The 21,960-nt window shown below is 42.8% G+C and overlaps 1 protein-coding gene across 1 annotated transcript in view; it reads right to left on the bottom strand.

The window, feature by feature from the left end:
* Nucleotides 1-12,846: 12,846 nt before the first annotated feature.
* Nucleotides 12,847-21,960, bottom strand: part of LOC120021828 (serine/threonine-protein kinase WNK2-like) — a 56,430-nt gene continuing 47,316 nt past the window's right edge. The window contains exons 19-27 of the mRNA XM_038965682.1: nucleotides 20,201-20,401; nucleotides 18,911-19,824; nucleotides 18,501-18,558; nucleotides 18,253-18,326; nucleotides 16,830-17,437; nucleotides 16,029-16,255; nucleotides 13,643-13,861; nucleotides 13,023-13,125; nucleotides 12,847-12,874 (exon numbers count right to left, since the gene is read on the bottom strand). Coding sequence (XP_038821610.1) covers nucleotides 12,847-12,874; nucleotides 13,023-13,125; nucleotides 13,643-13,861; nucleotides 16,029-16,255; nucleotides 16,830-17,437; nucleotides 18,253-18,326; nucleotides 18,501-18,558; nucleotides 18,911-19,824; nucleotides 20,201-20,401 — 2,432 coding nt within the window. The remainder of the gene's footprint in view (nucleotides 12,875-13,022; nucleotides 13,126-13,642; nucleotides 13,862-16,028; nucleotides 16,256-16,829; nucleotides 17,438-18,252; nucleotides 18,327-18,500; nucleotides 18,559-18,910; nucleotides 19,825-20,200; nucleotides 20,402-21,960) is intronic.

The following is a 21,960-nucleotide window of genomic DNA, read 5'->3' as shown; positions in this document are numbered from 1 at the left end:
TGTCAAATGTGATATAGCGAAACACCTGAGTGAGCTGGGTGTGCAATTACGCAGTTACTTTCCCGAAACGGACGACACAAACAACTGGATTCTTTATCCCTTTCATCCCCTGCCTCAAGCCCAATTACCGATATCTGAACAAGAGAGCCTCATCGAAATTGCAACAAGCGATTCTATGAAATTTATATTTAATCAGAAGCCACTACCAGATTTCTAGATAGGGCTGCGCTCAGAGTATCCTGCCTTGGCAAATCGGGCTGTTAAGACACTGATGCCATTTGCAACCACTTACCTATGTGAGAGTGGATTCACGGCCCTCACTAGCATGAAAACTAAATACAGGCACAAACTGGGTGGAAAATGATTTAAGACTGAGACTCTCTCCAATACAACCCAACATTGCAGAGTTATGTGCATCCTTTCAAGCACACTCTTCTCATTAAGCTGTGGTGAGTTATTCACAATTTTTGATGAACAAATAAGGTTTTATATGTAAGATGGCTAAATAAAGAGCAAAATGATTGATTATTATTATATTATTATTTGTGCCCTTGTCCTATAAGAGCTCTTTGTCACTTCCCACTCACTCATTCTTGTGTTTAATAAATGCAGGCTTATAATGATGGCAAAAAAACATTTGAGTGTGCTGACCCTGGTGCTAGAGGGGGTACACAGCTGGAGGTTGAATGTTTGAAGGGGTACGGGACTATAAACATTTTGGGAACCACTGCCCTAAAGGATACTCCAGGAACCTTTTTCTTTTTAGATTGTATAACATAGTGATATACCATTTGTGTCAACATGAGAGGAGGATGGCATTGGCGTTTCTCCACAAGTAGGGTGAGTCAACATGTTTTTCTGCTTTCACACACACACACACACACACACACACACACACACACACACACACACACACACACACACACACACACACACACACACACACACACACACACACAAACACAGAAATCAGAACCTTCCCCAGTGATTTTACCCACGCACCACTACTGAATATAACAGACGCAGAGAAAACATGTTGTCAAGCAAAAACAAGTTTATTATTTATTTCTGTCTTCAAATATGTACAATCTTTGTGAGCGAGATGAGCGCTTACTGACCAGTGTGTCAGGAAAGTGCAGGGAGAGTATAAGCTAGGCAAAAGCAATCGTACAGAGAGTAGAGCTTCTAGTGCAAGCGTCACAGATCAGAGTTCAGAGAAAGCCTTGCTGTGTATAGTGAGCGCATGATGAGTCCTGTCAATAGCTGCATAGGCCAGATGCTGTTTACAGAGAACACAAGTCTCGCTTTGCATGGGATGGAAGATTGGATTCAGAGCAGAACATTCTGCACTATTCGTCTACAAAAGTTCAATTCAAACTGAACTGACTGAACAACTGTACAGTTAGGAAAGGGCTTCAAACCATAACAAGTAAATGATTTATATCCAAGAATTGCCAACTGGTTGGCAAAGGAAGCTATTGGCTGAATGCGTGTAGTAGTGACAGACACTATTTATCTCACATTCCGGGTATGGAGCGTTTGCTGGGATTGTTTGGGTCATGTGATTTCTGAACTTTGTTGATAGATATTATTGTACAAGATGATGTGTGTTATACTGGATTTAAATGATTGCGTCATACAACACAAAACCAAAATGAAAGAAGTATTGATTGATACACACTAGGCTGGTCTTGTGATTCTGATCATCTCAGAAGACTAAAGTGGAAGAACTGTGCAGTTAGAAGACATAGCCCCTTCTCTGTCATCAACACACAGCACTACATTAGTTACTGTATAACGGTATACTTGTTATCCTTATAATACAGCTTATGACTGATCTTACATCAATGATCAAACTCCTTATTGAACATTTACTTTTTTAACCAACAACCTCCACAGATACCGTATGAAATGCACATTTTATCCGTTGGTTACTACATGGGCTTTAGACGAGTCAACTTGTTTAGGTCATGCAATAGATTACAAATCATTATATATCATACCGGCCTCTAACATTCATATATGTCATACGGTACTGTGCATTAACCCTAAAAAAAATGAACAAAACCCATACTTGTGTCATTCCACGAATAGAGTGCCTTGTCGGTAGTGTAATAATACAAGAAATATATTTATTTATTTCTGTCATAAAGAGTAAATGTTAAACTACATAAAAACACGTTTTCCAATCTCAGAGAAGAAATGGCTGTAAAAGTGCCAATTAAAGTAAAAGCGTTGGCGATTTCATCTTAATTAAGCCATAACTCAGGAGGTATGGAACAGAGAGGCGCAATTCAATGCAAGGTTAACCAAAAATGTGAACTTGTTAACTAATGTGTAGCCTATCTGTCTAGGGGTAACGAGGCTGACGTGTTATGATCGACTCGCTCAGTTTTCCACCACAAAACACTGGAAATGGACAAAAAGAGGGGAACCAGCTCACACTATGTTTGACTATTAGATGTTACATTTTTCTTTTTAAAGGAGAGTTCAGTTCATGTAACAGGGCTGACCTTAAACCTGAGGGACCCATTGGTACTTGGTCAAAGCAAGAAAATAACTACGGCTTTACAATGATGGTGAAAACTTTGGGACTGTTTTGTGGTGAAGTGGGTTAAAATTGTCAAACATGATGTGGGACATGCCAAAATGGGAATTTTCAGAGGAAACAACGTATTTACTTTCATGAAAACATGCTACTATTGGACTTGTGTGAACCAACTGTTAAATTGCGTGTTTAGCTTAGTAGGAGCGGAAAAGTATGTGAACCAACTGTTAAATTCCGTGTTTTATAAAAATGTACACACACAATGTCATGAAAGGCACTATTCGTGGAATGACCCCCTTAATACTGAAACCACACAGGTGAATGATCCAAACCTACAATAAGGCATACTGTAGGAATGTACATACCGAGAAACCCTTTAGTTCTACGCATACAGTACAGTATGAAATATCCACTGTTTTGTGACCGCCAAGTAACACTAGCTATCCCCCGGAGAATGCCCCTAACTCTTGCACTTATCCTGTGCAAGCTTTCGTGTGTGTTCATGCAGGCCGTGGTCAGTGGAGCAAAATCGTATAGCTACTGCTTTGTAGAAGCCTCTGTACAAAGAGGCCAACACATAGCCTCAGTGCACTGTGTGAATCTTACAGTACTACATTAGATAATGTTATTATAATATTCACAAAACAACCAATAACTTGGTCATACTGCCAACATTCTAAATTGGCAACCTGAATATAACCAACCTGTTTTTTTCCCCCTAAATATAACATTCACACAAATATACCTAGTACCTTTTTAAAGACAAAACCACAAACATAATATGACCCCATTATCCTAACTTAAGTCAAACGGCCTCATGCTTGTGTTAGAATTAACTGAAACTACTGTTCAAGGCACTCTTGCAGGATATTTCTCCTGCAGGTTAAGTTCAAGTTCTTCCACATTTCTTAGGACTATTTCAAGCACTAGCGTTGTAAGAGTTTCAATGAGAATGAAGGAAGTATATTACAACATAAATATCAGAGTAATAAAGCAGACGGTCCTGGTAACCAGGGTGACACGGCTAGTAACCAGGGAAACCAACAGTGTCACCAGGCTGTTAACCAGGGTGACACAGCTGGTGACCTGGGTAACAAGGCTTGTGACCAGGCTGGTAACCAGGGTGACAAGGCTTCACAGTGACGGCAAGATGGTGAATGGCTCTCTTCTGGGTTAGGACAGAGCCCTGCAGCCCCTACTGTACATATGGATAACAGTGTGTGTCCAACATGTCTCACAAAAACACACACACAGGGGTACACATACACACATATGGGTGATAAACACACAAACATGAACCGTTTATGTACAAAGACTTACAGTAGGAATGAATGATATAGAAATAGATCATTTCAATACACAGAAAGCTTATATGCACAAACAAATGAATGGATTATGCAAATATAATGAATGTATTACACACCTTATATACACTACAGCACATTCACACAGGTGATAAAATATACATATGTCCCTTATGTACATACATATGAGGTATGTAAATTGAGGTTGATAATGTCACACACATTGATAACATATATGGGCTATATATACAAATGCTTACTATATACATACATGCTGGTTAAATATATATACAGTTTACATACTGTGCGTAGAGTTGACCACAGCTCTAACTACATATGACTTATTTTTTGGTAACATAGTTGGAAGACATGATGCTACAGGGGTTAGAGGATTAGAGGGTCCTGGTTTTGGGGTCGGGGGGCTCGTAGGGTGGAGCAGGGGCGGAAGTCGGGGTGCCCCAGGCTGGGGGCACGATAGAGAAAGCAAACACCCCTGAACCCAAGGAGGACAGCAGCTCAGGCCACTGGCTTACACAGAAGGGTGAGAGAGGCGAAGGTGGCAGCCCCCCAAACAGGTCTGGGGCTGGATGGGCCACCATATAGCTAGGATGGAACCCTGCCTGTCCCGGGGAGCTGGTCCTCATCACTGACCCCTGGGCCTGGCTGTCAATCATTGGCCATGACAGGGAGAGCTGGGGGCCTTCAAAGCCAGGGGCTGTCCTGGCAGGTGCCTGAGGAGAAAGATATAGAGGTGAGCTTTCAGACACAACAGGCTTTCATCTTAACTATTCCAGACCTGGCTTCAAATAGTAATTGTTTTCTTTCAAATTAATTCAATGTATGATTAAGTCTGTCTGGAGTGCCAGCTGGTAAATTTTGCACTTGGGACTAGTCCATTGTGTCTATTCTGGATGGGAAATGAACACCCGCCAGCTGCCAAATGCAGGGAAATTTTGGCATTGGCGGGTAAGAATGCCTATTTCACCAGCCACATTGGCAGGTGGTCACACGGAGCATTTGACAACAGTTTTTTTCAATGGAAAGTCAAATTGACCCGAAAGGCTACTAAAGTGTGACTTTGTCATCATGTTCATGGCTAGTTAGTGTTTTTTTAAAACGCTAGGTTGTTTTTCAATATTGGTTTGAGTTTTCTGCAACTGTCTGCTGCTAGCAATAAGATAGTCCAAATGGCTGAAAAATTGCAACATTTACTTGGAGCTAACTCTGCAAATAGCCCTACTGGGTGATTTGAAAAGTCATAGTCAATTGATATAATAATACTCTTAGCAAAAATGTTTATCTTTAATTTACAATCTGTAGAAACTATGGGAATCGAACGTTTCAGAAATTTTGTGAAACATCACAGCACAGTTGAAAAATATATGGCAGCTAGAAATCAAAACTGGATGGTCTTCAGAGATAGATGGGAGGGGTTGAGGGTAGCTGAAGGATGGGACTAAAAACAAACAAAAGATAACTCATGTAAAATATACTGTCCGTAAAATGTATAGTATGTATAAGCTGGAAGTAGAAGCATAAGTGTTGTTGTCCATTAGTTTACTCCAATTAGGGGAGGGGTGGTAGGGTTAGGGGGAAATAATAAACAAAGAAAATATATTTTCTTTGTTTATTATTTGGTACTACATGATTCCATATGTGTTATTTCATAGTTTTGATGTCTCCTCTTTTATTCTACAATGTAGAAAATAGTACAAATAAAACATTTGACCGGTAGAGCAGCTATGTGTGTAGAAAACATTTAATCACAGGTAAGACATATAACTTGTTTAGTATAGTTCATTTGTAAGTCCACTCACTACTTGTAGCTGTATAGTCAGTTTGTTTGAAGTTGGTCTTGGCTAACATAATGTTGCGGTCGTTAGCTAGCTAGCACTGACGTGGCTGCTAGCACCTTAATGAAAATGGGAATGAGGGAAGCCCTTCAATATTACATTTTTCTAAGTAGTAAGATTGCTCGGGAGCAGGCAATGTTGAAAATTAATCTTTAGACATGTTGTACTTTTGTTAAATGTAGTTTTGTAAATGACTAAAACAAGCAGACAACAAGAAAATTGTCTTTGAAAAAAGCCAAGTTTCTGCTGTGAGTCAATGGGGTAACCTAGGTAACCACATGTTTTCCCCACAGGCGGGCAGGGCCAGGATGTTCTATATAATACCAAATGGGACCAGGGTTGCCAGGTCCAGCTAAAATTTCTAGCCCAATGACCTCTGAAAACTTGCCCACAAGGCCTGAAAACTAGCCCAACGTGTTTTTACCGCAGCATTTATCCAATGAACCCTTTTCCCATAACATTATCGAGAGAAAAGATAAATTGCCTTTATTAAACTCTCCAGATCATTTTCTATCAATGGATGTCGATTTAACTTGTTTTGACTGCTATGATTAAACAATAAGGAAATATATATATATTTATATATTTTTAAAGACAAATGCCATGGTGGCCGCGGTTCAATTTAGGAGTAGCCCAAAAATGCGCCACCCGCGACCAATACGTGTTTTTTTCAATGTAACCCAATTTGACTGCAAATCCGCAAAAACTGCAACCCTGACTGGGACTAGACAGAGATTCTCATCTCTGACAGACATCGAGTGCCCGTTACTACGTTAACAGCCCGCCCCTTATAGGGGCAGATAACAATTTTTTTGGTCTCACTTTGAGTGCGTTCGTAAATTCACACTATCTACTCCGATTTCAGAGCACTCCCTTCTGAGTGTGCCAGAGTGCAGAATAACTGATGGATTTACGAACGAGCAACACCCGTTGAATATGACCGCTGTCAGTAAACAGCAAAAAAAAGCAGCACAGTTACAGTCACCAACGCTCTAGATAACATGAAAACAGCCTAACCAGCTCTGCTGGGGTGAGTAAAATGATCAGAGTGAGGTGTTATTTATGTCTGGAAGTAGCTAGCAAGCTAGCCAACTTTAGCCAGTTAGCTTGGGTGCTTGACTCATGTTGTGAGGTCAGAACACTCAGATCAACACTACTCCTCCTGGGCCAGAGTGTCCAGTGTGCGCTCTGAACGCGAGAGCGAAACGCCAAGGCCGGCCCGCTCATTAGGCAGGATTAGGTAGCCGCCCATAGTGGTAGAGGAAGGCAGCATTTTCTGAGCTAAAGTAATCAAGACACACCTCCAACAACAACACATAAAACCTCACATAATTTGGCCCAAAAACAATGCCAATTTCTCTCAACCAGTGGCATTTCGCAACACCCACAATAACATCTGCTAAACATGTGTGTGACCAATAAATGTTGATTTGATTTGATTTGAATATGGGCTCTTTAGGTGAGCGCTGATTACACCCTTTGATAAGCAGTGCCCACTTTGTCAAAAGCAGGGGCGCAAAATATTTTACTTGTCCATTCCCAGGGTGCTGTTGGAGAGAAGCATCTCTGCAGCGCTCCACCAACGTTCGGGTCAAAAATAATCTAACAAAGCATGTAGAAGATATAGGATATGGTAGAAAGACTATGTTGTCTTTTCTGTAGCCTAAGGACACTTTTTACATCATGCAGTGAAAGTAAAATGGACAATATGGAATGGACAATCACAACTGTTGTCCAGGAGTTGCACACCACTGTCATGATGGGTGGTTTCAAGTTTGTATCCATACATTTTTGACAAGCTGATCCTATTTAAAAAGAAAATACTTCTGCATTATAACGATGTGTAAACTCATTGCAAATAGGCTCGCGATAACTGCTGATCAAGTTGGGAAGCTGATATTCAGAACTTAAATAGCCAAACTGATTAGTCACAGGAATCAAGACTAACTAAGCCAATGCAATGGCCTGTTTTACAAATGGATGGGCATTCATAAAATTCCCTAGTGGGCCGACATGTTAGGCTACACCCCAGTAAGCATGAGCTGACGTCTTTTGGACATCTTTTTTTGGTCCTGTCCAGAAGTAGATTTTTGGTGTTTTACAAATGGTAAGCTTACCACATAGATGGGCATTCAGAAAATTCAATTTCAAGCAACACTTGAAATGGCTACACCTCATTAAACACAGACTTTTGGATGTCTTTTTTTGGTGCCGTTCCAGACTGGCCTTGATTTCCACATCCACGGACATTGGTTTTATGGGCCGGACCAAATCTGAACCAATCATAGACGTCTATGTTTGATTCAGATTTTGTACGGTCTGGACCAGCCTTGATTTGACCCAAACATAGGCACCAATAAATTACTTATTTTCAATTTTCATTCAGAACCAAATATTTGCCTGCTTTCAACATCTGTAAAATACATATTTTCAACATCCAGAAAATCTGTATTTTAATCTTTCCTTCAGAACTGAAAATGAACCTGATTTCAACGTCTGGAAAATAAATATTTATTAATGTCTGGAAAAGATGCCTTTTCAATGTTCTGGAAAATTTTATTTTAAACATACGGAAAATACATTTTCACCTTTCATTCAGAACCTAAATTGAACCTAACTTCAACGTCTGGAAAATACGTCTTTTAAATGTATCTTCAACATCATTTTGCTTACTGTGACTATTCTACTGGGGAGGGGCGACAGTTTTTGGCTTGCCTATGGCGGCAGAACAGCAAAGACTGGCCCTACGAAACGCATTATTTACTAATGGACAATCTGACAAAACTCTGAATTTACGAACGCCCAGAGCAGTCTCTGGCACTCCAGAGTGAATTTACGAACACACCCCTAGTGACTCAAATATTTGGGGGTACATTGTGCTTGACTGAGCATTGAAGACTCCAAAAAACTTATTCATAAACTCTTATTAATTCTTACCATTAAAACACCCAAATACTTTTATTGTGCTCCTACACTTATTTGTGTGCTTCTAAATATCTATTTATTTACTCCTTGTAACAAATGTCAGTTTAGAGCCCTGGACTATAATTAAGCAATAAGGCCCGAGGGGGTGTGGTATATTGGCCATTTACCACAAACCCCTGAGGTGCCTCATTGCTATTATAAACTGGTTACCAACGTAATTAGAGCAGTAAAAATACGTGTTTTGTCGTACTTGTGGTATACAGTCTGAAATACCAATACTGCCAGCTAATCAGAATTCAGGGCTCGAACCACCCAGTTTATAATAATAAATAAACTGCATGACTCAGCATTGTGTGGTAGGGAAGGCACTTTGTTGATGCTTAATGCTCAGTTATAGAACTGTGAATCTGTTTTTACTATTTTATCTAAATTATTTATTTTAACATACTGTACATGGGATAAAAGATTCAGGCCACACACATTTAATTAAATTGATCAATATACCACATGACTTATTACTAGTAATATATTTCTTGTTTTAACAATTTTACAAATGGTCATCAGTTATTTGTGATTTTTTTTTGGTGTAAGAAAAGGAAAATATTTCTGTGTGTAAGTAAAGGACAATATTTTGGCTGGTGAAAAATCTGATTGGCTGGTAGATTTTTTTTATCTACCTACCACAGTGGCTGGTGGACCAAAAAGTCAATTTCCCACCCTGGTTCTATTGTGCCAGAAACGATCAATCAAGTAAAGAAAAATCAATATATAATTTTAAAGAAAACAAATACTAGTTGAACTCATTTAGCTACACCCCTACTAATAAATAATGCATAGTACATAAACAGTTAAACACAGATACATACCGTATCCAACAACTACTCACATCTGGAGCGCTGGCCAGTCTGGCTCTGGTTCTGGGCCCCATGGGGTCGTCGTTCCAACGCGGCTGCCCACTGAAGCTGAGGGAACTGGGCCGCGGCCGCCAGGAGACAGCCAGGGCCTCCATGGCCCAGTCATCCACCAGTCTGTGGAGGTCGTCTGTGAAGGACCCTGCATAGGAGCCTATGTAGGCGCCAGGGTAAGTGCCAGTGAAGGTGCCTGTCTTGTTGTTGCTGTTGTTGGCCTGGGCTTGGGCCAACCCTGCTATTGGCTGGTGGGGAGGAGGGGTGGAGCTGGCTGTCTGTTGCTGGGACGGCTGGTTGGATGCACCTGAGCCTGATCCAGTCCCTGGGAGATGGACATACTGTTCAGACCCTGCCTCAAGTTCCAAACAGAGTATGTGAGCGGAGCGGAGCTGGAGCAGAGCGAGGAGTGCCCAATTTGACTGGAGTGTGGAGTGAGATTCCCAAAGGCTGGAACATCAGCCTTCTCACCTGCTTCAATTTCGCTCCAGTACCGCTCACTTCAGGAGCTCAGGAAAAGCCCGGCCCAGCATGCATTTGTAGGCTACTTGTGTGCTGCTACTGCCCATTGCTTTAGCTACTGTCTTGGAGTTGGCTGAATATTTTCATAAAGAAACCAAGAGCAAGAGAGGGAATGCAGTGATGTAGTGTCCACAACTAAATAATCATTGTGGAATCTGAAAAGACACCTATCCCAAAAGCATGATGGTGTACTTACTACGTGCACATGATAACAGAAAGGAATGAGGTGGGTAGCGAGCTAAGTGTGTCATTGTAGCAAATGATTTATAAACAAAAAATGTGATCTCTTAAAAGTTATATTATCTATACAATGGGTTCTAATAGATTTTTGCCCAATAGGCCAGACATATTACATTACCCCTTTCAAGGAGCTTTCTGTTTTAATAGGGCTATTTTGCCTAAAAACCTTTAGACCTACCTATAGAAAAATAAAAACTCTGCATCCCTGCCTAGCAAGAGTAGCCTGAGGGGTGTTTAGCATCCCTAGTGGTTCTGCAAACGCAGAGAGGGTATTCTCCACTGCTGGCCTGCTCTCCAGGCACCATCACATGAGCCTGAAGCCAGACTCTGGCTTCATGTTTCTAAAAATGAATTCAAAGGCACTGTAGACTGAGCCTAATAAGGCATTTTTAGATTCATTTGTATTTAATTCTAAGTCAGCCTATATGGGCAATTAATTGACTATAATGATTTAATACAACAAAATGTATTTCTTTGTAGGGTATAGCCTTGAAATAATTGAAATAAATGGCTAATAATATAGCCTAAATAATACAATACTTAGGCTACCTGTCTGGCTCCTGACCTATTTAGAGTGTGTATATGCCGTTTAATACGACATGTAGCCTAATTCAAATGATTAGCGCTTCTTACAGTCACCTTTTCATGTTGTTTATTAAAATAATTTTCATTCAAATCATATGGTTTGGTTTCAGTACTTCAAAACCAAATGGTGGGTCTAGGTAGTCACAGAAACAGATGGGTGTTGGTTAAATGGGGATTTTAATGAATGGAGCGAATTTGGAACAACTGGTTTTTTTTCCCCCTGTGAGGAAGGAGCGTTTTTTAGCGAACTGGTTGCAAGTGGTTGGAAAGGATGTGGAGCGTGAGGAATGAGTGGGATTTCCGACCTCTGAACTCCGCTTACGTACTCTGGTTCCAACTAGCTCTGTTGCTGAAACATGTTATCTAAGTAAAGGTAGCTAAAATGAACACTAGATGGCCCCTCTTGTTTATAAAATGCATTCTAATCTAATGAAATGTACTTCTACTCTTACTTACGAGAGGAACTTTGGGGAAAGAAAACAAGGTACATGAGTAGATACAATAATAAATAAATGAATTCATTGAATAAATAAATACAATGAATAGTTTGGGATTCTCCAAATGGCTAATGTCTTTGCTGCAAATTATACTTACCCCTACCACGCTCTTTACCAAGGCAGAGCCGTTTCAGAGTTGACCCTAGGAGATAAACAGAGTTAGGACTCCAAGCAACACGAAAACATAAACACACATAGACGTACGTCTAAAAACATACAGTCACACTGCTACAAAGATCTGCTCAAAAGCCAGATGCAACATCATCACACACATAACACTGTGGGAAAGCACGGTTTAGACAACTATCTGAACATGGCTGGACAGGCCAATCATGCAGTCCCTCTAGAAGTGAGCCACAGAACTGTGAGAGGTCTGAGAGAGAGAGAAAACGAGTGAGAGAGAGAGAGAGAGAGAGAGAGAGAGAGAGAGAGAGCGAGAGAGAGAGAGAGAGAGCTCGTAACCAACAGGGCGCAAAATAACAGTGGCTGTGTGTAGCCATGCAGACGGGGTCCACTAGGCAGGACTGCAGGGGCAGAGATAGACAGACAGACAGACAGGAGCAGAGAGTGAGAGTGAGCCGAGTACACAGAACTGCTGCAGTGCATTACTACTATACTGTACATCCACTACTCATCAGCCAAGCACAACAGACAGAGAGAGACATTTCACTGTTGTTCAGAGAATCAGAGAGACACAGGGGAGAGGATGGGATGGAGGAAGGAAAAAGAGGGGGAGAAAAAAAAGAAAAGAGCTAGAGGATGAGGATGAGGATATCCGGACATCCATAGTTAAAAGATGGTCAGTACTTCAACATCTACAGACGTCGTTTTTTGATCCGGCCCAGAACCAGCCTTGATTTCAACATCCATAGACGTTGATTTTTAGTCCATACCGTACCAAATCTGAACCAATCATAGACGTATATGTTTCACAAGTTTGGACTGCACATTACAGTCCGGACCGACCAGAGCTCATTTGAATAATGCCCAGTTGTGTGTTCATTTTTACATTTAGTTCATTGAGCAGACACTCTTGTCCAGAGCAACTCACAGTCAGTCTATTCAACAAAGGTAGATAAACATATCACAGTCATAGAAAGTAAAGAGTTTCCATAACGGTTACTGATAATGTCGTTGTGGTTGAAGTGTTCTTTCTGTTGCTTGTCAGAAAACATGATCACTTCCAGTTCTGAAGCTTTTGAAAAGGTGACAGATGGGAGCAATAATAAATATTCTGCAATCTTCATTTTGCTCCATTTTCCTGTAATGTGAGATAATTCTTTCTTCATTAACATTTAAATATAAGTTAAATTATGTAGGGTTGAAATATGACCATAGAAACAATAACCCCAAAAATATGTATTGTATAAATGTATAAATGTGTATAAATGTATTTTCAACATCCCGAAAATACGTCTTTTCAACTTTCGTTCAGAACAGAAAATGAACGTCATCTCAACGTCATCTTTACATCTTTTCAAAGTAATTTGGCTCACTGGGTAAAGAGGAGGAGAGGCGAGGAGGAGAGGAGAAGAGGAAGACATGAAAAGAGGAGGAAGGAGGGGAGGAAGGAGAGCAGTGGAGGAGGACGAGAAGCAGAGTGAGTGGGGAGTGGTGGAGCAATGGAGGAGAGGAGGAGATACAAACAGATAGACAGAGACACAGGCCCACTGAGGAATCTAGCGCGTGGTTTGCTACTGGATTTATAGGTCACTCTCTCAGGTGGTGGAGGGTAAGTGGGCCAGCCTGTGGAGAGGAGGAGGAGAGGAAAGGAGGAGAAGAGACACAGAACACCAGGGTAAGAAGAGCACACAGCTCTGACCAGAACCCGCTTGAGAAATGAGTTTGAACAGCAACCTATGTCAGAACCATATGTTAAAGGCTACAGATGCCTGATAAAGATCAATGTAACTTTGTGTTCCATCATATAAAACATATTTCTAAGGCATCCTATTGCAGCACTTCCTCTAAACATGAGTATGACCCACAATATTTATCTGTATCTGTTGCTTGTCATTTGGGTGAAATGAATGTAATAAAACAGATAGTTAGGGTTGCAAAATTCCAATCACATTCCCCAAATTCCCAGGTTTTCCAGAAATCCAAGTTGGAATATTCACAGAATCAGGAGGGAAAAGCAGGAAATCTGATATCCTCAAATCAGGATTTCTGGAAAACCTGGAAATGTATGGAAAGTTACCGGATTTTGGAAACTCTGATAGTATCTCCTTTTGCATGTTGGAACATGTAGTTTGTGGGTCACCTTGGCTTGGTGGAGTCTGTGGACCTGTCCCCTCTCCGTGTAGTCCAGCTCCAGCGTAAATGTTGTCTGAGGAGAGGGAACCCTTGAGGGAGCAGGGCTGCTGGGTCTGGACGGGCTCAGAGATGGAGGTAGCCAGGTGACTGGTACCTGAATGGGCTTTGCTGTCTGACTGAACTGGAGCTTTTGCTGGAGACCCGTTCAGACTCCCTGTAGGCTCACCTACACAGACCAATATACAGTTGAAGTCGGAAGTTTACATACACTTAGGTTGGAGTCATTAAAACTCGTTTTTCAACCACTCCACAAATTTCTTGTTAACAAACTATAGTTTTGGCAAGTTGGTTAGGATATCTACTTTGTGCATGACACAAGTAATTTTCCCAACAATTGTTTACAGACGGATTATTTCACTGTATCACAATTCCAGTGGGTCAGAAGTTTACATACACTATGTTGACTGTGCCTTTAAACAGATTGGGAAATTTCTGAAAAATTATGTCTTGGATTTAGAAGCTTTTGATAGGCTAATTGACATAATTTGAGTCAATTGGAGGTGTACCTGTGGATGTATTTCAAGGCCTACCTTCAAAGTCAGTACCTCTTCGCTTGACATCATGGGAAAATCAAAAGAAATCAGCCACAACCCCAGAAAAGGGATTGTAGACCTCCACAAGTCTGGTTCATCCTTTCCAAACGCCTGAAGGTACCACGTTCATCTGTACAAACAATAGTACGCAAGTATAGATGTAACAGTATAACTTTACGTCCGTCCCCTCGCCCATACCCGGGCTCGAACCAGGGACCCTCTGCACACATCAACAACTGACACCCACGAAGCGTCGTTACCCATCGCTCCACAAAAGCCGCGGCCCTTGCAGAACAAGGGGAACCACTACTTCAAGGTCTCAGAGCAAGTGACGTAACCGATTGAAAGGCTATTAGCGCGCACCACCGCTAACTAGCTAGCCATTTCACATCCGTTACATAGACACCATGGGACCACACAGTTGTCATAACACTCAGGAAGGAGACGCGTTCTGTCTCCTAGAGATGAACGTACTTTGGTGCGAAAAGTGCAAATCAATCCCAGAACAACAGCAAAGGACCTTGTGAAGATGCTGGAGGAAACAGCTACAAAAGTATCTATATCCACAGTAAAACGAGTCCTATATCGACATAACCTGAAAGACCACTCAGCAATGAAGAAGCCACTTCTCCAAAACCGCCATAAAAAAGCCAGACTACGGTTTGTAACTGCACATGGGGACAAAGATCGCACTTTTTGGAGAAATGTCCTCTGGTCTGATGAAACAAAAATAGAACTGATTGGCCATAAAGACCATTGTTAAGTTTGGAGGAAAAAGGGGGAGGCTTGCAAGCCGAAGAACACCATCCCAACCGTGAAGCACGGGGGTGGCAGCATCATGTTGTGGGGGTGCTTTGCTGCAGGAGGGACTGGTGCACTTCACAAAATAGATGGCATCATGAGGCAGGAAAATTATGTGGAAATATTGAAGCAACATCTCAAGACATCAGTCAGGAAGTTAAAGCTTGGTCGCAAATGGGTCTTCCAAATGGACAATGACCCCAAACATACTTCCAAAGTTATGGCAAAATGGCTTAAGGACAACAAAGTCAAGGTATTGGAGTGGCCAAGCCCTGACCTCAATCCTATAGAAGATTTGCAAAACTGAAAATGCGTGTGCGAGCAAGGAGGCCAACAAAACTGACTCAGTTACACGAGCTATGTCAGGAGGAATGGGCCAAAATTCACCCAACTTATTGTGGGAAGCTTGTGGAAGGCTACCCGAACCGTTTGACCCAAGTTAAGCAATTTAAAGGCATTGCTACAAAATACTCATTGAGTGTATGCAAACTTCTGACCCACTGGGAATGCGATGAAAGAAATAAAAGCCGAAAGAAATCATTCTCTCTACTATTATTCTGACATTTCACATTCTTACAATAAAGTGGTGATCCTAACTGACCTAAGACAGGGAATTTTTACTAGGATTAAATGTCAGGAATTGTGAAAAACTGAGTTCAAATGTATTTGGCTAAGGTGTATGTCAACTTCCGATTTCAACTGTAAATATTACACACAGAAACCTGGACAGATAGACAAAGTGCATCACAAATGGCACCCTGTTCCCTATTTAGTTCAATTATTTTGACCCCGGCCCATATATTACAATTTAAACCTGCTACTATATTCACATGATGAGAGTTACCTTGCCTCAGACCTGAGGACCTGCCCAGGCTTTAGTGGGCTGATGCAATCTTAAGTTGCGCAGACAAGCTGGGTTCAAGCCAAGTTCAATCCCAGGTGTATCTCGCAGTTCAACACCATCAGTGGAGTGACTGGTTTCAGTGCCCTCATACTCACTGGTTTTGCTAGAATCACTGGTTTTGGTGGTGACGTTCCTCAGCTGTTGTACCAGAGGACTGAGGAGTTTGCCAGCCTTCAGTTTGTGCTTGTGCTTGCTCTTCCGCTTGGGGGGAGCTGTGTGGGAGAAACCTAGTGGGGGTGGAGTGGCTTTACCCAGCCTTCGGTACAGCAGCTCTATTTCCCCTCTCTGGTGGGCCTGCAGCTCCGAAATCTCCTTCAAATGCCTGGGTGGAGGGGAGGGGGAGGAGAGATAGGTTTAGATAAAGGGTAAGGTGCCTGATTCCTCCAGATAATGGTCTTCTAGACCAGTGGTTCCCAAACTATGGGTCGGGACGCACTTCTGGGTCACGGCAGATGTCCAAGTGGGTCGCAGGATGAAATGGCCCCAAAAAATGTAATTAAAATAAGTGAAAGAAAAACACTTTCAGTGTAAACATAAATGACTATAATCAAATAGAAAGTCTGTAGAAAAGATAATGGACCTATTCTTTGAGAATTTACAATCAAGAAAGTAACAGCTAGACAATCAGTCCCTCATTGATTTTATTATAATGTTTAAGAATAAGAACACAGCATTAACCATGTCAAAATGCAAAATTTGCTTAAAAAATGTTTTTATAGAATTGTGTGGAATTGCAAGAGATTAGCTTTCAAACTGCTTTAAAAATATATATATCTTTGGTCTGTGTATTTTTCTTCACCGCTCTACCCTTATGGTGGTTTGCGACTCAAAAGACAATTAGTGGGTCACGAAGCAAAAAAGTTTGGGAACCCCTGTTCTAAACACACACAGCTTACTTCTCCTTGAGTCTGGTCAGCTCTCTCTTCATATCCGAGTCCTCCATCTCGGAGTCGTTGTCACTACTGACATAGGCCGAGCCGTGCACGCCCCCCTGCCGGCTCGGCGAATCAGAGCTCTGCACACTACTACTGCGACGGCCCGAACGGCGCAGGAAGGCCACCGCCCTCTTCATGAGGTCACTTCCTCTTCGCTCCCCCGAGTGGCCGTGCCGTGAAGGTGTGGCCGGGGCCAGCTTGGCGGGACTACTCTCCGCCCCCGAGTCTGATGACAGGAAGCGTGGGTGTGCGTGGACCGTAACATCAACAGACATGGAAGTGGTAGTGGAGGCGCGCGGCAGTGACCCCCGTTTGGCCATGGAGGGGGGTGTATCCAGGTAGAAGTCGGGCGGCGCAGAGTAGCGGCTGCTGCGGGTCCTCAGGGTGACGTCGTCCTCGGTGCTGACCACGGAGAAGCGTCCGATGGTGGTGGAGGGGGCCATGGCCATTGCCTGGGCACTGCTGCGGTGGTCTGAGTGGCCAGCAGGATGTGCTGGGGAGGCAGCGCTGCTCCAACTCCTCTGCTTCAGCTCTCCTCGCGTCACCATGTCAGGAGGGCCTATGATTATCTAAAGACATGGATGACAACAGCAATGATAAAGTTATTGTTTAAAGAGCCACTTCCAAGTTAATACCTTTGCAGGTAATTATGATATCGGTCTAAAATACCGCATTCGCCGTTTCCTCTACAAAACTAACTTTATAAGACGTTATATTTGAAAACTTCCATTAGTCGGGTATTGTATGTAGGCGTAACTAAGAGGTATTGCACCTCTAGAGGTAGTAGTGGATACTGACTATTGGGAACAAATATGTGACTTGTTTCAGGAAACTAGGAAGCTGGTTTAGCTACGGAAAAGACAGGAATCTTCCTTTTAGCCATGATTGGCTGAGATAACGGATGGGCTGGACATGCCGGGAGATGAGTTTGGATTGGTCTGCAATGTAGCATGCTTCTGTTTATAACGTGAGCTGCTCAGTATGTGTTAACAGTCGTTTCTACCGCGCCGTTGTTGAAATATATAACGTTAGCCATCGATCTACAAAAGTTTTGCTAATTTTCTCAACATTGATGCCCTGAATTTAGCAGGCGCTATCGAAAAAGTTTAGGGCTACTTTCTGCACACACCACGGTCAGTGTGAACTGGAGTGACTTGACAACGCTGGCCAAACAAAACAGAGTTAAATGGTTCCAGTCCGCCGTGAAGCGTTCATCCATGTATACGGGTAAGAGTCTAGCTCCATTTTCAGATATAAGTTTCTAATTTAGTCAGAAAGTCCCTTTTATTGTAAGTTAAAGCGCACTGTTGATTAGCTATCAAACGTTAGCTCGCTAGCTAACGTCACGTGTATGATCTGTGTAGCATGTAATACAGTAAAGTACCTTAGACCGGCCACTGGCGCCCGAACCAGAGCAGGAGGTAGAGTGGAGTATGTTCTTTCTCCTAGACATGGGGGCTGCAGACAGAGAGAATGAGAGAGATTATCTAGGTTATCTAAATAACTACAATAACTTGATTTTGGTCTTGCACTTCCACAACAGTGACAGCTGACAGCTGACCTATAAGTTAAAGGAAAATAATTGCAACTGTAATTTTGTAGCCTACATACAACACAGTAGAGTGTACATACCACACATGGCAGAATCACTCAACGCGCTTAAACTGTCCATCCTCTCTGGAATCTGAGGCTGAAAGAAAAAGTGGTGAGGGAGGGTTGAGAAAAGAGAGACGGTAAAAGATTGAAGCAGAGAAAGAGAGGGCATGAGGGTAATATAATGTATGAGGGTAATATAATGCAGTCGTTTTTAAAGGGAGAATGGCCAACATGTAAGGATGAATGGTATAGGTAGATTGCGTGTACTTTACATGTAGTCTGGGGTGTGGGTAAAGAAAACAATTATAATCTCAGAAAGGAAAGTATGTTTGAGTCCCAAATGGAGCCCTTAGGGCTTTGGTCAAAAGTACTGCACTAATTCAGGAAATATGGTGCCATTTGGGATGCTTTCTATGAGTTCTATTGATAACATGTTCTATGTTTACCAGCTGTTCCCCTGTCCGGTAGCGCCCTTCCCCCATGGGTCCAGGTGTGCTGTTTCCTGACCCCAGGGTGGCACTGTCGGGCCCAGGAGGGGACTGGACGTACTCTGTCCCCGAGCCGGGTGTCTCCGCAGCAGTGCCTGATGGGTACATGGGAGCGTACTCCTGGTACAGCAGGTTCCTCAGCTTCTCATCCAGAGTCTTGATGGTGCTGTCCACAAAGCCCCCCCGACCCCCCACCCCTCGACCCTCCCCGTCCGACTCACTGGGCCCCCCTGCCGTGTGCTGGTGGGGAGCCGGGCTCTGGGGTAACGAGGGGGCCTTGGCTCCGCCCACTGAAGAGAAAGGCTGATGGAGCACCACGGGCTGCTGGGAGCGGTCGCCGCGGGAAACAGAGGGGTAGGAGAGTTGTAGGGACTCTCTGGCTGAGGAAGTAGGGGGGTCCTGGGGGGGCAGAGGGGTGAGGGGAGTTGAGCTCCCTTGGGCATCACAACTCACGTTCAGGGACAGGGGCATGACCAGCGGGCAACAGGGCACCTCCTCCACCATGGAGGCAGTGCACGCCATCTCTGCCATCTGCTGGGCAGCGTGGATGGGAGAGATGGCACCCAGACGCCCTCCTCCCTGGTGCTCCTCTCCGGACAGGAAGCTGCGGCGACCTCCAGAGGGGGCCACTGGAGGAGCCGAGGCTGGCTGGGTGTGATGCACCCTGGGAAGGGTAGAACTGTGGGTCTGGCCCTCTGGAGGAGGTCCTGGGTGGACAGATGGGGGGCCTGAGGGGGCTGGGACATGGGACATGGCCAGGAGGAGAGGGTCTGTGGAGGACAGGATGGGAGGGCTACAGAGGCCATAGCCCTCGTAGGCGAAGCCTTCACTCCCCCCAGAAACTGAGTTAGCTATGGAGGACGACGCTGATACTGCAGGAGAAAAGCAAAAGACAGAAGATTATAGACATAAAGGCAATAGGACTAGCATCCTCTTAATAAACCATTCTACAACAGGACCACATCCAAAGACGTAAATATTTCAACTTAACAACTCAATATTGTATTTGTGGCATTCTGACAGAGTGTTGCAAAAGTGGTTTGACAAAGGAGCTTGCACAGAAATGCAACAGCAAAAAAACAACACTCTCTAAGCTGCTGTCCTGAACCTTCTTTTACAATTGTACACATGGCTGACTACAGATGTTGACAGAACGTTGTTCATTCATTGAGCACTAGAGGGCAGCATGGTAGCATGGCTCGACCAGGATGGCTTCATGTTCAAATGGTCACATGGAAACAAAGTCACCTCTGCCTGAAGCAGTCCCTGCAGTGCCACCTTCAGCAGACTGGCCAGGCACCGTAATCCCATCAGGCTGTGCAATTGTAGTCCTGTCAGGCTGAGCAGTTGTAGTCCCATCAGCAGTTATGTTTGTAGTTCCATCCTGGCTGGAGGTGGGATGCTCCTCCACTGGGCAGATGATGAACCATCTCTTCCCTGTGTGGAGCACTGAGAGAAAGATAGGGAGAGATAGACAAAGAGAGTGGAAGAGAAAGGCCAGTCAAACAGATATAGCAACCAAAACATCCAAAATTTACTCAGCCCACCCACACAGCCCTTAGTACCATCTCCTTTAAAAACCTTCCCCCACAGACATCCCACTCACTATGGGGCCGATTCAGACTTAGAAATTCTATGCCTTTTTTTATCGTTTTGATTTAAGCACTTCTCCGTAGTTCAGACTTACCTTTTGCAGGTGAGTCATTCCACCTCAAAAAACACAAGAAAGAGGATTTTGACACCCACCATCTCAGATTGTTCTGAAATCGTTTCTGTAGTTAGAAACGGATAACTTTAACATTCCTAAAATATGATTTGATATCTGCGAAATGAAGCTAATTTATGGTGCCCAAATTGGCTATTTTAATTTATATGATTCATATAATCGTCCATAAATATAGTACCTATCATCTGATTTGGACCATGATTCTTCCTAACAATGAGTAAGACATGAGGAATCCAATACAATGATCAAAAGCCACTCACGGACCCCCCACACCCCACACCAATCCCAGCACCCAACAACCAGTAAACAGTATCAGATCTCTATGTCTGACAAGTAGTATGGAGCTGCTGCTTGGAGTATTGCTTCTTCATCCTTTGTAATGTATTCCCTGTGAATCTGGTGATGGGTTTTTTCCGCTGTTCAGAGAAATTAGCCATTGAAGTCGCTAGCATTATTTACCATAAAAGAGTATGGTAGTACCAAGTTTTGTCCGATGTTCCTGCTACTGGCAGCACACACTTTGATCAATTTTGCTGGTCTCTTTTGTTAATTTAATGGACCACAAATGTTTTTTTCCAACTTTAGCCAAAAAAACACCAATAGCTTTTGCTCATGATGAAAAACAAATGGTATGGTCATCTTTACAATTCAAGCCAGTCTTTCATGAAAGCAATTCCGTTTGTCCATCTCTTAGGCTTGATTTGTGTCCAGGAAATGGCCCCTCTGTGTGTGGTTTACTCCCTTCAAAAAGGTCTGGATTAGTTAGACAATTCCTGGCGAACAAGCAACCATTAGGCTAAAGTAGTTCTAATGGTTTCAATGTTATAGTCTCTGACGGGCTTCAATGGTAAAAGTCCCAAACACACAGTGTTTTGCAATGGTAATGGTTTTGAGTTGGATTTAATGGTACATGTCACTAATCACACTACATATATAGATGTTTTCTAATAATTATATTGACAAACATACACCTGCCATGCATCTAGTGGGCAAATAATTGTTTATAATTGTATTATTTTATTACGGTTGTCACAACATTTTAGACACTAGCCCATTTCTCCATCAAAGTTTTGGACTTTTAATGAGAATTGCACCAAAGCTCAGAGAGCTGCCATTTGTAGGATTATTCCAGGAGTGTTGGGTTGAAGCAAAAGGTTGCTAAGAGAAGGACAAACGTAATTGCTTTCATGGAGGAATGGCTTGACCACACAATTTATTTTCATCATGAGTAAAAGCTATTGGTTTCCTACCCAAAGTTGATCCATTTATTAAACACAAGAGA

This window comes from Salvelinus namaycush, chromosome 2 (genome assembly GCF_016432855.1).
Source record: "Salvelinus namaycush isolate Seneca chromosome 2, SaNama_1.0, whole genome shotgun sequence".
Taxonomy (NCBI): domain Eukaryota; kingdom Metazoa; phylum Chordata; class Actinopteri; order Salmoniformes; family Salmonidae; genus Salvelinus; species Salvelinus namaycush.
Note: the sequence above shows the minus strand (reverse complement) of the source record. Positions and strands in the feature narration are given on the sequence as shown.